The sequence below is a fragment of the Ovis canadensis genome, chromosome 8 (assembly GCF_042477335.2).
Source record: "Ovis canadensis isolate MfBH-ARS-UI-01 breed Bighorn chromosome 8, ARS-UI_OviCan_v2, whole genome shotgun sequence".
Lineage (NCBI taxonomy): Eukaryota > Metazoa > Chordata > Mammalia > Artiodactyla > Bovidae > Ovis > Ovis canadensis.
The window spans coordinates 31876860-31893646 of record NC_091252.1 but is presented as its reverse complement, the minus strand read 5'-3'; the positions used below and the strand labels follow the sequence as shown (position 1 = coordinate 31893646).

Genomic DNA, 16787 nt, shown 5'->3' with positions numbered 1-16787 from the left:
AGAGAGATACAGAGCAAATTAACATGAAAGACTTTAATTAATTTACAGTTTTTAGTCAAAGCCAGGTATGTATGATTCCATCCTCTATACATTCTTTTTGTTGGAGATGGAATAATATTACTTAATAGTCATAATCATGACCTTAGATACTGCAAAATTATGAAATCACAGGTGTATTATCAAAGAAAGATTACATTATACTAATATAGTTTTAGGGTTAATTTGAATTTCGGTTATTAGAAAACAGGTAACCCATGAATTATCTATTTACATAGGGTAACCTTCTCATTATCTTCTCCTTGAAGGTAATTTTCTGCCTACTTATCTGGCAGATTTCACAGGAGGGAGAAGAGGAAAATCAGGGCTCCTTTGTTTATTGTCCAAAAGTCTCCCGTTTGGTTGACACAAACGAGACTCTGATTTCTGAGTTCTGCACACTGGAGTCTCCTTGTCACCTGAACGTCCAGATTTCCAAGGCCTTCACCTCGCCCTGACCCCCGTCAGGTCTCTTCTCCGTTACACACACACACACTCTCTCCCCAAAACACACACAAGCTCTGTAAATGCATTCTCCCCCGCCCCCATTAATGCAAGACCCACTCCTCAACGCTCAATTTGAATCAAAACATTAGCACCAGACCCTGAAAATTCTCCCAGGGCTCCTCCTCTGCGTCGGCCCAGTTCTCAGGTTTCCAGGCGGGCCTGATGGACGGCAGATTAGATTGGCTGAGCTATTGGAGGAGCAGAGGCTCCACCAAATCACAAATCCAGGATTTTCATCCTTCTCGGTCTCCTCCCTAGACTCCCGGCAACAGGTGTGCGTTGTTTCTCTTAGGGGAACCCAGCCTGGGGTTGCTATGGAGACGTGACGCTGCGGCTTGCAGAGCAACTCAGACCCAAATGTCGCCTAGCAAACCTAAGCAAAGCCAGTGCCCTGCGTTGCTGCCTTCCATATCTGCACGCCCTCTTCATCCAAAACTTTTTTTTCTCTTGACTCCCTCCATGGAAGATTCCATCCCCGTCAACCAAAAAACAGAACACCAAGAACATGGGAATACAGGGCGGCCGTGGGAAGAAACGGTAACTAATTCCCAAGATCCTGAGCTTGGGTTATCCGAAGCCCTAGAGTTGGAGCAGGGGCCAGAAACTGGACTCCAGACCAGGAGCAGCCCTCCTAGAATGCCCCTCTCTGGAGCCAGAACGCCGGATCGACCTGCGGATGACCTCGTAGGACCACGCGCATCATTTCCATCTTCCTCATCTCAGGAGCTCCCTTCCACTCTTTCTCCCCTGGCTCTGGCCAGGCAGGACTTTATGGCACCATGGCAGTCAGACAAGACCACTAGTGTTATTTCTGAAGCTGAGACACCTCATTTTGGCCATTTGGGACAATTATCTGATAAAGGTGGATCAACTCCTCATCAAACATGTCAGTCAAAGGGAAACAACTTTCATCAGTCTCAGCAAACTAAATATCCCCTGTATGAACTGAGGGATGTGAGTGACCACACCTCTAAACAGAAAGAGCTGAGATTTGACATTTTTCAAGAAGATGACTCAAACAGTAACTATCATCTAGATCAGCCTGAGTCTGGGGCTTCTGAAGTGACCCCCAGCGTGCTTGAGATTGCCGTTCAAAATACTAAGGCTTACCTACTGAAGACCAGCAGCAAGTCGGGCTTAAATCTGTAAGTCTTGGAGGAAAAGAGAGAGGAAAAACTGGCAAAGGGAGGGGTATGATTATCTTTGTGTGAGGATGTGCTTCTGTGGGTGAATGAAAATATATCTGAAAAGTCTGAATTAGTGAGAGAGTGACTTCATAACTCTTTGTATTGTAGGACTCAAGACAGGTCACTGGTGGAGTTTCTTTTAGCTTCTTTAAAGATCCTAGATACACAGAAATAAACTCTAGGAATTATGGAATCTGGGGTTTGAAAGAAACCATAAAGTATCTCTGCTACTGCTGCTGCTAAGTCGCTTCAGTCGTGTCCGACTCTGTGCGACCCCAGAGAAGGCAGCCCACCAGGCTCCCCCGTCCCTGGGATTCTCCAGGCAAGAACACTGGAGTGGGTTGCCATTTCCTTCTCCAATGTATGAAAGTGAAAGGTGAAAGTGAAGTCGCTCAGTCATGTCTGACTCTTAGCGACCCCATGGACTGCACCCACCAGGCTCCTCCGTCCATGGGAGTTTGCAGGCAAGAGTACTGGAGTGAGGTGCCATTGAAAGTGTCTTGCCAGGATGCTTATTAAAACCGACTGTCTACCAAAATCTAAGCATTCTCAGTGCTTGCATGGTGTGGTTTCAAGTCCCTACCCAGGCCAGTGCTGGAGTGATAAATTACCTGCTTCACCTGGGGCTGTCCCAACTAAGCATGGCATCCTGAGAAACTCCTCAGTCCGAGGCAAATCAGGAGAATTCCTTGCTATACAGGCCACCCCAAGTGCATGCCATTTTATCCAGATCTCTTGTAAAATGTGGTAACCAATGACCCAGAATTTTCTGACCATCCTGTTATAGCTAAGATTCAGATCTCATCATTGAGTCCAGATTTCTAGAGGTTCTTGCTTCCAGGGTTACATAATCATAGGGTCAACAAAATTACAGGGCTAGAAGGGACTTGAGAAAACATCTAATATAATCCGCTTGCTTTTTAAATGAGGGGACTAATCATGGAAAAATTAATTTGCTCAACATTTCTCTGGCTACAACACTCTCTGACTCTTCCCTTTCCTCTATCACTATGCTTCAGCCACATGGCCTCGTCAGTTCCAGTGTTGCTGCTTTGGCCCAGTGGCTTCTTCCCTAAGTCCTCCTTAGTCTTTGCTGGCTGTCTTCACATCTTAGGAATCAGCTTCCATAGAGCTCTATTATAGCTGCCTGCTCTTTCCTTCATAGTACTTAAGGTCATTTATAATTGTATAGAGACTTACAGACTTATATTTAATGTTTGACTCTCCCACTAAAGTGCAGGTCCCGAGTACAGGGACCATTTGAGTTTTGAACACCACTATATATTTAATGCCTAGCACAGTGTTATCAGCTATTTACTGACTAAAGAATTAATTAATTAATGGCAGTACAGGAGACACAATCTAAACCTTTTAAATCTAGTTAATTCTCAACATGGGGGCTTCCTTGGTGATTCAGCGGTAAACAACTCATCTGACAATGCAGGAGATGCAGGTTCAATTCCTGGGTTGGGATCTCCTGGCGATCCCCTGGAGAAGGAAATGGCAACCCACTCCAGTATTCTTGTCCGGTAAATCCCATGGACAGAAGGAGCCTAGCGGGTTACGGACCATGGGGTCGCAACAGAGTTGAACACAACTTAGCGACTAAACAATGACAACAATCCCCAAAACAATTTGCTGAGATGCCTCCTGATTAGTCAGCAAACATTAAATGAGTGCCATTCAATATACGTATGTGGCAAAGTTGTAAAAAAAGCTATTATTTGGCTTTTAAAAATATGAAGTATAATCTTAAAGTCTGAAGAATAAGATATCAGTTAATATATAATGTGAGAAGCCTTCACAAACCCAAATTAAAATATTATTTATAAATTACTGTCTTTAACTACAATTTACTTAAACTTCAGGGATGTGATTTGCTGGATTCTACTTGCATTGCTGATATAAACTTCTTATCACAATTCTCTAGGTTAAATAACAAGCAAGAATTTACAAACTTTGATAAAATGTCAAAAAAGCTCATTATAAATACTTGAAAGTTCACAATTTAAAACTGAATACAAAACATAAAATGGGAAATTTTCTTTTACTGAATTATTTTATAACTGACATTACTTAAATAGCTAAATTTAATTTAGCGTCCAAATGCTAAGTCTCTGAGGTGGTAAATGAATACCATCCATAATATTCACTATTACTTTCTAAGTGCTTTATAGCCTGTAGTTAAAAATGGCTCATTAAAGAGGAACTAAACTCCATATCTTATATACAGCTATTATTTAACAACCATGAAAGCTATTTTTTATTGCAGTTAAAACAATGTTGACTAAAATACAAAACTGGTTTTCATATTGTTGAATAAAAAGCCTGCAAAAAAGATTGCTTCCTTCTTTTCTGCCAGTCATAACATTTCTGTTCATTTATAAAAATAGCAATTTTTGGAGAAAGAAGAAGATATTCTTCATATATAATATTTGCAAACTGTCCATCACATTGGTTGTGCCTATAATTTACCTATTTTTCTTTGACATTCTTAAGATCCATTAGACAAATACAGATATTAAAGAAAGAATTAAATAACTAGGGCAGGTTAAAATAGGAATTTATTGAACATCCATTTTGTTTCACTATAATAAGAAAGGAGATATATTAAAACAATAAACAAAAACCTAATTTCAGCCCTGGAAGAACCTACTGCAGATGCATCATCCTTGGGGCTGGTGCATGGGGATGACCCAGAGAGATGTTGTGGGGAGGGAGGTGGGAGGGGGGTTCATGTTTGGGAACGCATGTAAGAATTAAAGATTTTAAAATTTAAAAAATAAAAAACTAAAAAAAAAAGAGAGAGAAATATGTATTATACACAGTTACACCACAGTGTATCAGTGATCTTAGAAAGGCCCAGTCCACACTGAGGAACAGTTTCAGGAATAACCTGAATGGTAAGGCTTTGAGGATTAATTGTATTTTAAATCATTTCTTGAGAAAAATATGTATAGGACACGACAAGCAAAGGCTCTCAAGTCAGACAGCAACAAGATGCTGGACAGACATTTACCTTGCTGGGCAGACATTCTAACTGAACTAATTATTAGAAATGAAAGTGGAGAGAGACAGTGATTATCCACCAGAGAGGTAATTTATGCAAGTCCTCAAACCGGACAGAGGAATTTCTATCTCTCCTGAGAGCAGTTTGACAGGCATTTTTGGGTTCTTCAGCAATAAATTTCACATTGAAAAACTGGTATCTTAAAAAGCACCTCCTAGCAGTTATGTGTAAAATATAATGAATTAATGAGAGATTAGAGAAGGCAATGGCACCCCACTCCAGTTCTCTTGCCTGGCAAATCCCATGGATGGAGGTGCCTGGTGGGCTGCATTCCATGGGGTCACTAAGAGTCAGACATGACTGAGCGACTTCACTTTCACTTTTCACTTTTATGCATTGGAGAAGGACATGGCAACCCACTCCAGTGTTCTTGCCTAGAGAATCCCAAGGACGGGGGAGCCTGGTGGGCTGCTGTCTATGGGGTCACACCGAGTCGGACATGACTGAAGTGCCTTAGCAGCAGCAGCAGAGATTAATTAATGAATCAATAGAGAAGTTAGAGGCAGCTTCACTAACTCAGTTATGAAATAAAAAGCTACAGCAGTGGTTTTAACAGAAAAGGACAAAAAATATTAGAGTGCATCACATTTTAATAAACGTGAATAACATCAGATGACATTTTTCTCTCCGTTTGTGTGTAGGGGGGTGGGTTGGGGTTACAATGTGAAATGTATTTCTTGTAGGTCTAAAAACACTGAAGTATATAACTGGCTTAGGAAATGTGAAAAGAGAATTGATCTTAAGAGTCAGCTGTATTTAAAAATCAAGTTGTATTTGATGAGGGGTAGGAAAGAGGGATGGGAAAGAAGTTATGTTAAAAGAATGAAAAATAAGCTTAGTTACTTTTAAATACATAACTGAGAGATTTTGATATGAAATAAAAAGTAAAAATTGTAGCTGATGTAGAACATGTATCTTGCTGCAGTGTGTTTTTCTTTAATAAGTTAAATATTCATATCATATTGAAGGAATTTCTTAAAAAGTTCTAAGATAAGTTATTCTTGGCAGTGGTAAAAGTTACTGAGTTTCTCCACTAAAAATCTCTCAAGTCTTTAGGTTGCTGAAGTTTCCTAAAAACCCAGTGAATATGTATGAAATTATTTCTTCAAATGCTTTAGACAGGGATATTATTTGGAATTTTCTCTTTTCGGGTAGATATGATCATCTTTCTGAAATGCTGACCAAGGTCTTAGATAAGCGTCCTGAAAATGCTGTGGACATCATTGAAAATATTAGCCAAGATGTCAAGATGGAACATTTTAGTAAAAAATTAGATACACTCCAAAATGAGAATGAGATGCTTCCAACCTATGAAATGGCAGAGAAACAGAAAACTCTTTTTCTTCAGGGAAATTTAGAAGGAGCTGACCAAGAACTGGAAGATGAAATAGTAAGTCACTCTGTAAATTTGAATAGGTCAATCTTATGGGTTTTTTGAGGTGAATGGGGTGTGGCTTTAAATTCATACCCACTGCATTTTTATAGCTTACTAAATAGTATTTGCAACCTCATTTCACACCACTCATTTCCTTGGTTAGAGTTTCTTATGTTTTCACATTGTGTTTTAGTATTTCACAGATATAGCTATTTTATGTTTGTGGGGCTAAACTCCTTGGTATCTGTGAAAATGTTTTCTTCATCTTTTATATTTTCCAAAGTGCCTGGGACAGCCTGAGTTCATAGCTGTTTCTTATTGAGTATTGTTGAATGAATGAAAAAATGGCACATAATTTAAAATTTGGCTTTAAATCAAGATGCGTATTTTCCCCTTTAATTTACTGGAAAAATGTAAAGAGTTTCTAATGTCATTTGCATTTTCTTCCAAGGCTACTTCTTCATATTGTAACTTGACAGTATGTATATTATGTCAATGAGACATAATAGGAGAGAAATAAAAGATTTCTTTTAATCCCCAAAGATAAATTGTTAAAAATATTTACAGAGAAAGTTGGTGACAGAGATTACAAGCTATCATTCAAGAATGAAATCAGCTGTATTACAGAAATTTTACCTTCAAATATTTCAAATCAGTATCCGCTTTGTTTCCTAAATGCCTGCATATTTGCAATTTATTCTACTGAGTAATTTATACTGTACATCTATCAAGCTTCTATGTTCCATTACTGTTAGGCTATTTAAAACTGTCTACATACTTGCAAATTTGATGTTTGGAGTAAGATATGTTCAAAAAAGGACGCAGAATTCAGTCAAGGAAAGATAGGTCGGGTAGGGATATACCACATGGAACTAATGGTAAAGAACCCGCCTGCCAGTACAGGAGACCTAAGAGACACGAGTTAGATATCTGGCTTGGGAAGATCCCCTAGAGAAGGGCATGGCAACCCACTCCAATACTCTTGCCTGGGGAATCCCATGGTAAGAGGAGCCTGGAGGGCTACAGTCCATAGGGTCACAAAGAGTTGGCATGACTGAAGCAGCTTAGTAAACACACACACAAACCCTCTAGAGCTCTGTAGCCTTCATAAGGAGACACAAATGATGCAGCGAGATATATAGAAGGGACGAGTGATAGGTGTCAAGGACTTCACATTAGCTGATCTTTTCTAAAAATATCTTACTCAAAACATTTGGTTATGGACAAGTCTGGGGACAAACAGCATGTGGGGATCAAATATTTGTTATTTTTGCTTTTATTTCTTTTGCCTTTGGAGACTGATCTAAGAAAATATTGCTATGATTTATGTCTGAGAATGTTTTGCCTATGTTCTGTTCTAGGAGTTTTATGGTGTCATGACTCACATTTAGGTTGTTAAGTCATTTTGAGTTTATTTTTGTAGATGGTGTGAGGGAAATTTCTAATTTCACTTATTTGTATGTAGCAGTCCAGCTTTCCCAAATTCACTTACTGAAGAGATTGTCCTTTCTCCACTGTACACTATTCTTGCCTCCTTTGTTGCAGATTAATTGACCATAGGTACACAGGTTTATTTCTAGGTGCTCTATTCTGTTTCATTGATCTATTTGTCTATTTTTGTGCCAATACCATGCTATTTGGATTATAATAGCATTTGTAGTATTGTCTGAAGTCTGGGAGGGTTATACCTCCAACTTTTTTTTCCCCTCAGGATTACTTTGTCTATTCTGGGTCTTTGTAGCTCCAAATAAATTTTAGTATTAATTGTTCTAGTTCTATGAAAAAGGTCATTTTTATAGGGATTGTATTAAGTCTTTGGGTTGCAAGCAGTTGTCTTATGGATAAAATATTAATCACAGTGCTTGTATTCCTAGGCAGAACATGCTCTTCCAAACATAATGGAATCAGCTTTTTATTTTGAACAAGCTGGAGTTGGTTTGGGCACAGATGAGACTTACCGCATATTTCTTGCCCTCAAGCAGCTTACTGACACCCACCCAATCCAAAAATGTCGTTTCTGGGGCAAGATCTTAGGTCTGGAAATGAATTATATTGTAGCTGAAGTGGAATTCCGTGAGGGAGAAGATGAAGAGGAGGTGGAAGAGGAAGACGTACCTGAAGAGAGGGACAATGGAGATAGTGAAGCTGATGAAGACGATGCAGATGAATTACCAAGGCCCTTTTACAAGGCCCCACAGGCTATTCCAAAAGAAGAAAGCAGAACAGGTGCCAACAAATATGTCTATTTTGTTTGCAATGAACCAGGAAGACCATGGGTGAAGTTACCAGCAGTGACACCTGCGCAAATCGTTATTGCAAGAAAAATCAAGAAGTTTTTCACTGGGCGATTGGATACTCCCATTATAAGCTACCCACCCTTCCCAGGAAATGAGAGTAATTACTTACGAGCACAAATTGCCAGAATTTCAGCAGGGACCCATGTCAGCCCTCTAGGATTCTATCATTTTGGTGAGGAAGAAGGAGAAGAGGAAGAAGAAATAGAAAGTGGGCAAGATAGCTTTGAAGAAAACCCTGATTTTGAAGGCATCCAAGTGATTGATCTGGTGGAATCCCTATCCAATTGGGTTCATCATGTACAACATATCCTCCCTCAGGTAGGGGTTTTGCAATTCTCAGACTATCAGCTAGTCAGTAAATATGTATTAAATTCTGTCTATAATGCACACAGTATATTCAAGACAAAGGCCTTCAGACTGTAGACAAAGACAGAGACAATTGAAAAATCTAAACACAAAGTAGTACATAATTGCCAAGTTGTTTAGACCCAGGATCTTCAAACAGATTTTATTTCCAAATGGAAGTAAAATGGGCTTCATTTTATTTGGGCTTCCCTTGTGGCTCAGCTGGTAAAGAATCTGCCTGCAATGTGGGAGACCAGGATTTGATCCCTGAGTTGGGAAGATCCCCTGGAGGGGGGAATGGCAACCCACTCCAATATTCTTGCCTGGAGAATCCCCATGGACAGAGGAGCTTGGTGGGCTACAGTCCATGAGGTCGCTAAAATTCGGACACAACTGAGTGATTAAGCACACATGAGGTATTTGGCAAGTTATGGAAGAATTCAGGTTTAGGTGTGTTCTGAAATTATCTTTATATGTTAGATATAATTGGGTACATTAATTTTGGGAAGAGTTCTTTTATTCTATTCTTATTAGCCAAGGAACTTTTTTTGCATGAACAATAAAAGATTTTAACAAAAACAAGTAAAGTGTCATATAGTAGTTACATAGAACCTATTCTGCCAGTTTTTAATAGTACTTTATATATAGTAGCTCATTTAAAACTCACACTTGTATAGAAGACTCATTTCCTTATTGTACAGATGAGGAAATTAAGGCAGAAAGTTTAGAAAATGTCACAAGGGTAACATATCTAATAAGTTTCAGATGTGAATGAGCAGAATGGATCCAGAGTCCACACTCTTAAACAATTTGGTAAACAGTCTCGTTGACGGGTAGAATATCTTCACTATACTTTGATGTAGATAAGAGATATTCTTAAATGTCTCTAGCTGAGTTGATTAAACGAGAAATTATAATCTCAAAACTCCATGCTGCTAAGTCGCTTCAGTTGTATCCGACTCTGTGTGACCCCATAGACAGCAGCTCACCAGGCTCCCCTGCCCCTGGGATTCTCCAGGCAAGAACACTGGAGTGGGTTGCCATTTCCTTCCCCAATGCATGAAAGTGAAAAGTGAAAGTGAAGTCACTCAGTCGTGTCTGAACTCTTAGTGACCTCGTGGACTGCAGTCTACCAGGCTCCTCCGTCCATGGGATTTTCCAGGCAAGAGTACTGGAGTGGGTTGCCATTGCCTTCTCCCAAAACTCCATACCTAATCTTATTATCACATTGTTGCTATTAATAATAATAGTATCTTACCATCACATTAATTAGTAAAATGCACTATTACCTTTTCACTAAGGTTTGAATGATTTTAATATATAAATACCCTGTAACAATATTTTGCTTGAAATAACATAGATCAAAATAGCATTTGGTAAATATACATTGAATGAATGAATGGTCAATATGCCACACAGTGGAACACCATGCAGATAATTACTTCAATCCAAAGGAATATTCTGGCATTTTAAGGTCCTCATTAGACCACTAGATCTTGCAGTATTTTTGCCCAGGGTCGGTGTAATTGGTTCAACCCCATACAAAAAAGTGAGGAAGAAGAGGAAGAAGAAGATGAAGAAAAAGAAGAAGAAAAAGGAGAAGAGCTTGATGACATAGAACAGGAAGTGGGGCCTCCACTCTTGACACCAATCTCTGAAGATTTAGGTAATTTTACATATCCTACATATGTATGTGTGTCCATATATGTATATGTATATATGTATGTGTGTGTGTGTGTGTACAGGAATACATAAACATGTACACACGTATATACGAGCATGAAAGTGAAAGTGAAGTCGCTCAGTCGTGTCCAACTCTTTGCAACCCCATGGACTGTAGTCTACCAGGCTCCTCTGTCCATGGGATTTTTCAGGCAAGAATACTGGAGTGGGTTGCCATTTCCTTCTCCAGGGGACCTTCCCGACCCAAGAATCGAACCCCGGTCTCCCTCATTGCAGGCAGACGCTTTACCCTCTGAGCCACCAGGGAAGCCCATTTACGAGCATATCTTGGAGATATTGTAAGACAGATTCCAGACCACTGCAGAAAATGTGAATATTATAATAAATGAGTCAACTTTTTGGTTTCCCAGTGCACATAAAAGTTATGTTTACACTCTACTGCAGTCTATTAAGTGTACAATAACATAGTATCTAAAAAATGTACATGCCTTAATTAGAAAATACTATATTGTGGGGGGATGAGAGAATTAGGTGAGGGAGATTAGGAGAGACAGATTTCTAGTTACAAGATAAATCACTCATGGCTATGAAATGTAAGGTGTGGGGAATATAGTCCAAATAACATAAGATCTTGGCATGGTGACATGCTGCATGCAAAGTTGCTCAGTCGTGTCCGACTCTTTGTGACCCCTTGGGCATTGCCCACCAGGCTCCTCTGACCATGAGGATTCTGCAGGCAAGAATACTGGAGTGCGTGCCCTCCTCCAGGGGATCTTCCTGACCCAGGCATCAAACCGGGGTCTCCTACATTGCAGGCAGCTTCTTTACTGACTGAGCTATGAGGGAAACCTGTATATGAATATATACACAGGTAATTCTGGCTTTTCAAAAAGTCACTTTACAGCACTTTGCTTTTATGAGAGAACTACATTAGTACCATTTTTCACTGATAGAAATTTTTTTAAAAAGGCAAAACAAAAGTAATGTTCAGCATTTTTGCAGTGAGCAGTTATAGAGCAGCACACACTTCAAGCTGTCAGAGCAGCACCTCCAAGCTCCTTTCCCAGGAACTACACTCAGCATCAAGTTGTCATTGCTTTGAATTGTGTTTGGAGCTTCTGTGCTTTATCTGTTTATCTTGGCAATCTATTAGCAAGATGTGTCCTAAGGTAATTGCTTCTTTGCTCTATGTCATTTCAGCTTACAAAAGGTTTCATAGGAGCGCTCTACTTTTGGATAGTGGGGGAAACCATTACACACGCACACACACATACTGTAGTTAATGGTGGCAGTAAAGAATGTAACGTGGCCAGCCCCACAAAGAACTTTCTAGGACAGAGGTTGCAGGAGTGTATTACAGAGGGGAAACATAAGTTGGCTCTCTTACTAGAAATGCTGACAGTTATCTTTTTTTAAAATACTTGTTTTGCATTCTACAGATCAAAACACATGACATAGAGTAAAATATCATGAAGTACTATTTTTTTCCAATATACTATTGTTCTCATATTCTTCTTTTTTTATTATTCAGTTTTGGAGTGTTCATACTCCAAACCCTAGCTCTCTTTCATAATACTGATTTGATCATCACGTATTTTTCCCTCTACCGCACAGGCCTCCTTTCCCTTGGTAAAACTTATTTACTCTGTTGTTCAAATGTACATATCTAAACACAGACAAATGTATATAAATACACTTTTTTTTTTCAAATTTCATTGTTCCACAATGTTCAAATAGTACCCTCCTGATTCTATGTTAAACAGATGTTTTAACTTTTCTATGTCAAGTGTGTGTGTGTTTTAAGGTATATAAATATAGCTTTTCTGTTGCATAGTATATGCTTGTCTATTTAGGAGTTAAATCTATTTTGAATTTCTCTTTGGTTTACAGAGATCCAGAATACATCGCCTTGGACAACACGGTTATCCTCAAATCTCATTCCTCAATATGCGATTGCAGTCCTTAGATCCAACCTTTGGCCTGGAGCATACGCCTTTTCCAATGGCAAGTAAGTATGTGCCCACGTGTAAGCCTGTTATTTTGATGATTTAACTTATGGAAATTATAAGTTATCACTGGAATGTTAAGTTACTACTGTTTTAACTCTTCTTTGGCATGTAAAGTCTGTAATGGCATAAGATGAATTCAAACAACATCCATCTTATAAAACAAAGCATCAAATTCATAACATTAGAGTAATTCAGACTTCTGTGTTTTTATCTGAATTATCCAATTTATGGAGCTAAAATGTTTTTTATTCTATGGTTATTTGAGTAATTGATAATCATTTCATGGAGGTAATTCTAAGCAGTGTTAAATTGAGTCTTATTTTTGTTAGTTATCTTGAGAAAAGATAATTTAAAATATGTATGTTTAGGCTATCACTTTCAAGAGAATTAGGATAAGAGGATAGTCAATGTCCTTTGGTCACCCAGAGCATATACTTCCATTTGTCTTATGCTTCCATTTCTTACTTAATAACCTAGGGTCAGAAGCTTGGCTGAGCTGGAGAACTGAGTGGTCAAATGTCAGAGTAGCTATGAGATCAAAAATGAAAGTGTTTTCAAGCCTTTAATCACTTACTGTGATGGCATAAGCAAGTTGAAGCACTGATTCTACTTGCTGTCCGCCACCTCATTCCATTTGCCCACGTGGAACGGCACACTGGTGGAAGGTCAGATGGGTCAGCACAGTTGTGAGGGCATCCCACTGACAAGGAAGTCCTCCACATAAGGCTTTTGCAGTTTTATGAACCTGCGACCAGAGGAAGGTGGGGAGGGCTAGGGAAAAGCACTGGGTACTGGGACTTCCCTGGTGGTTCAGCGGTTAAGACTCTGAGCTGCCACAACAGGGGATCCAGATTTGATCCCTGGTCAAGGAACTAGATCCCACATGCCATAACACCAAAAATAAAAAACAAAACCAAAAAACGACTGGGTACTGAGTCAGAGTAGGGGAAAGCATCTATAAGTTCTCCTTTTCTCTTACTCAACCCCCATTAGGAAGCCTTGGCAGAGGGACCTGAAGACTTCTGCTGAAGGCCCCAGATAAAGAGGCTTGGGAATAAAGGCACCTGAGCCAGAAACACAATTCTATCAAGAGCATGACAGGCCAGAGGGGCCAGAGTCCTTGCCCACAACTCCTCTGCGACTGCAGTGCACTGGCTCTGCACCATCTGTTGCGGAGAGAGCACTTTTCTCCATGAGGTCTACCAGGGAAAGCTTTTGTGATTGCCTAAGGCTGGACCTGAAAAATCATGATAGGTTTCTAACCACAAGCCCAAATCCTCATGCAGCCAAGTTTGCTAGATTGGCAACTTCTTACTTCTTCCTAACTCTAAAGAATGTATGCAACCTTTAACTTAGCTGTTTTTCTGAAAATAATTAAAAGATCAAAGGCTGTGGTTCAGTTCAGGTGTAAGGTACATTTTGACTATGTTTTCTTACCCAGCTTGAGCAGTTTGGCTCATAGTAACCCCCTGTGGGCTTCCCAGGTTGTGCGTGGTAAAGAATCCTGCCAGTGCAGATGTGGGTTCAATCCCTGGGTCGGGAAGATCCCCTGGAAGAGGTAATGGCAACCAGCTCCAGTATTCTTGCCTGGGAAATCCCATGGACAGAAAGGAACCTGGCGGGCTACTGTACACGGGGTCGCAAAGAGTCGGACACAACTGAGCACACACACACACAGCTCCCTGTGGTAGAAGAATCATTTAGGGATGTTTCATCTCTAATGCATTTTAAATATACTGTACTGTTTTAACATTATGGGACTATGATACTCTTAAGTACTTTATTCTCACAGAAAAGGATAAGTTTTTCTTACTGAAAACTTATATGATCTACATTTTATTTTTAAATTACAGAAAGTTTGAAAATTTCTACATAGGCTGGGGTCATAAATACAGTCCAGACAGCTATACACCTCCAGTTCCCCCAGCTGTTTATCAAGAGTACCCCAGTGGACCAGAAATTACGGAAATGGATGATCCTACTGTGGAGGAGGAGCAGGCCTTCAGGGCTGCACAAGAAGCAGCAGCAAATTCAACAGAGGAGAATGAAGAAACTGAGGAAGAGGAAGATGATTATGACTAATACAAGTAGAATTAGCCCAGTCTTATGAGACCGATACACACATATTCCTTATTTGGGACTGACTTATATATATAAATTACTATTCATGTGTAAAATGTCATTCTCTGAAAATAAAAATTTGGAATTTCACATTTGGAACTATCAATATGTACTTTTAGAAAGATGCTCAATAGATTTTTCAGAGGTGAAATGACATTTTCTTTTTTAAAAAAAAAATCATCTTTTTTTATTATTTTTTAAATTTATTTAATTGGAGGCTAGTTACTTTACAATATTGTAAATTACTGTTTTGATGGCTTCAGCTAACCGAATATGTACTTTTTAAGCCTCAGGTTGAATTTCCAATAGGCAAACAAGGTAATATACACCCCACAAAAGCTACTTGGGGGGATTAAATATTTTTTGAGTGTCAAGGAATACTGAGACCAAAAATATTGATAACTAAGTTAGAGCATGTGTTCTTCAGCAATTTGTGATACTACTGCAAATACTGTATGTATAAACATCTATCTATCTATCTATTCCCCCCAACCCTCTGTGTGGAGAGGGTATACAATTCTATTACCTGCTCCAAGACTGTAGGAACATTCAAATTTTTTAGCTTTTACCTGTTACTTCTTAAAGAAACTTCTCAATGTAACTCTTCTTTCATCGTATGGAAATTGGTTTTATCTGATTTGGGGAAAAACTATTTGCAGAGATGGCTAGCTGGGACATCAAAAGACTTCAGACTGATATTTTCTATCACTGCTTTTCTAAAACTAGTTATTTTTATTCACTGAAAAAGTATCTTTAAGTCCTATATCCCTGGCACTCCAAGGCTACTGTTAAATACTAGGCATTGCTTCAGAAATCTTAGGAGCTTACTTACATTCAAGGAGGTAAATATTTTGTGATACAAATATTATGCCATAGTACAGTGTCAAGCCCTGTGGTGAAGAACCAATTAAAAAATAAAAATAAAAAACCCTTCTACTCCATGGTCATTATCTGTGTAAAATAAAAGTATCAGTAATTGTAGTTTCTGTAATGTTCTTGTCATAGACTGGTGGTTTGCAGATCAGTGATCTTATCTTCGAGTAACACTGCTTATCAAATTCTTAGGTGTATTTAATCCAAACTTGAGCCGTTCAGGAAGCACTTCTAAGAGGAAGCCCTTCCTAGAGGAGAACTAAGGGGGAAAGGGTCCTAGGCAGCGCCAGCTGTACTTTGGCAAAGGACTTTAGGCTGAAAGGAGTGAAACTTTGTGCATGGTGACAGATGAAACTGAAGAGGTAAGCAGAGCCCAGATTGTGTAGGAAGTTTGGATTTTAACCATGAGCAATGAAGGGGACTCAACTAGGCAGTCACAAAATCGTATTTGTATTTTAGAACAATTTGGCTTCTATGTGGAAGATGGACTGACAGAGGATCAAGACAAGCAGACCAGTTAGGAGGATATTACGCGGTCTAGGTAAGAGATAATGAGGGCATGAAGCACCATAACTGCATGGGGATAGAGAGTGGAAATCTGTTTACCAGTCTGAATGACAATATTAGAAAGGAGGTTTTCCAGAATTTTCCAATTGGCAATACTATTCATTCCAGGAGTACAACACTTAGTATTTAATACAATAGATAATATTCATAGAACTTCATTCAAGTAAGTTCTTGTTCATTTTTTAATGGGGTAGCAGCCCCTTACTGCTTCTCCTTTTTAATATCTCTTTTTTCATCTACCCAGATTTCCTTCTGAGAAAGGGCCTCTGACCCATGGCAGACAGTCAGTCACATGCTAATCAGATGTGCTCTCTCTGGAATCTGAAATCTAAGCAGACATTCTACCCCAACTCCTAACCTGATTGCCCCTGCTGTATTAGGCCATATTCTAGCCTCAACTGTTGCCTTTGTTCTAGAGTAGCTCCCTAGTTACCTGTGGATTCTGTGAACGTCTGATAATTTGAACGAATTCTCTTCTGCTTAAAACTGGCCAGAATAAGATTCTTGCTTCAACCTTAACTGGCAATCCTAACATGAAACTGAAAGATTCCTTCTTACAGGACACATTAAACATAAGACTCTCACAGTTATATAAGAGTGTAAATATTTAACAAAAGCAAATTACTCTTTTCAGAATTATGCCTATGAAGTATTAAGGTTCTTTCTATCTAGTGAGGAGGGAATTTCATTACATATATAATAATAACAGAATAAAGC

General features: G+C 39.1%; 1 protein-coding gene across 2 annotated transcripts; it reads left to right on the top strand.

Moving 5' to 3' along the window:
- Positions 1–863: 863 nt before the first annotated feature.
- Positions 864–15566, top strand: RSPH4A (radial spoke head component 4A). 2 transcript variants are annotated; one of them, XM_069599176.1, is made up of 6 exons: positions 864–1688; positions 5956–6190; positions 8050–8790; positions 10333–10483; positions 12391–12508; positions 14363–15566. In XM_069599176.1, exons 1-6 carry the CDS (start codon positions 901–903, stop codon positions 14589–14591), a joined length of 2262 nt encoding a protein of 753 aa, XP_069455277.1. In that variant the 5' UTR covers positions 864–900; the 3' UTR covers positions 14592–15566. The 2 variants fall into 2 exon arrangements, with proteins under 2 accessions (XP_069455277.1, XP_069455278.1); XM_069599177.1 differs by lacking the exon at positions 10333–10483 and having other exon boundaries at positions 889–1688; positions 14363–14469.
- Positions 15567–16787: the final 1221 nt, after the last annotated feature.

Excerpts from the sequence above, each read along its gene's own strand:
- RSPH4A (XM_069599176.1), top strand. The coding sequence starts at position 901 with ATGTCGCCTAGCAAACCTAAGCAAAGCCAGTGCCCTGCGTTGCTGCCT. Across the intron at positions 1,689-5,955 it reads AGCAAGTCGGGCTTAAATCT|ATATGATCATCTTTCTGAAA; the intron begins GTAAGTCTTGGA and ends CTTTTCGGGTAG. Across the intron at positions 10,484-12,390 it reads ACCAATCTCTGAAGATTTAG|AGATCCAGAATACATCGCCT; the intron begins GTAATTTTACAT and ends TTTGGTTTACAG.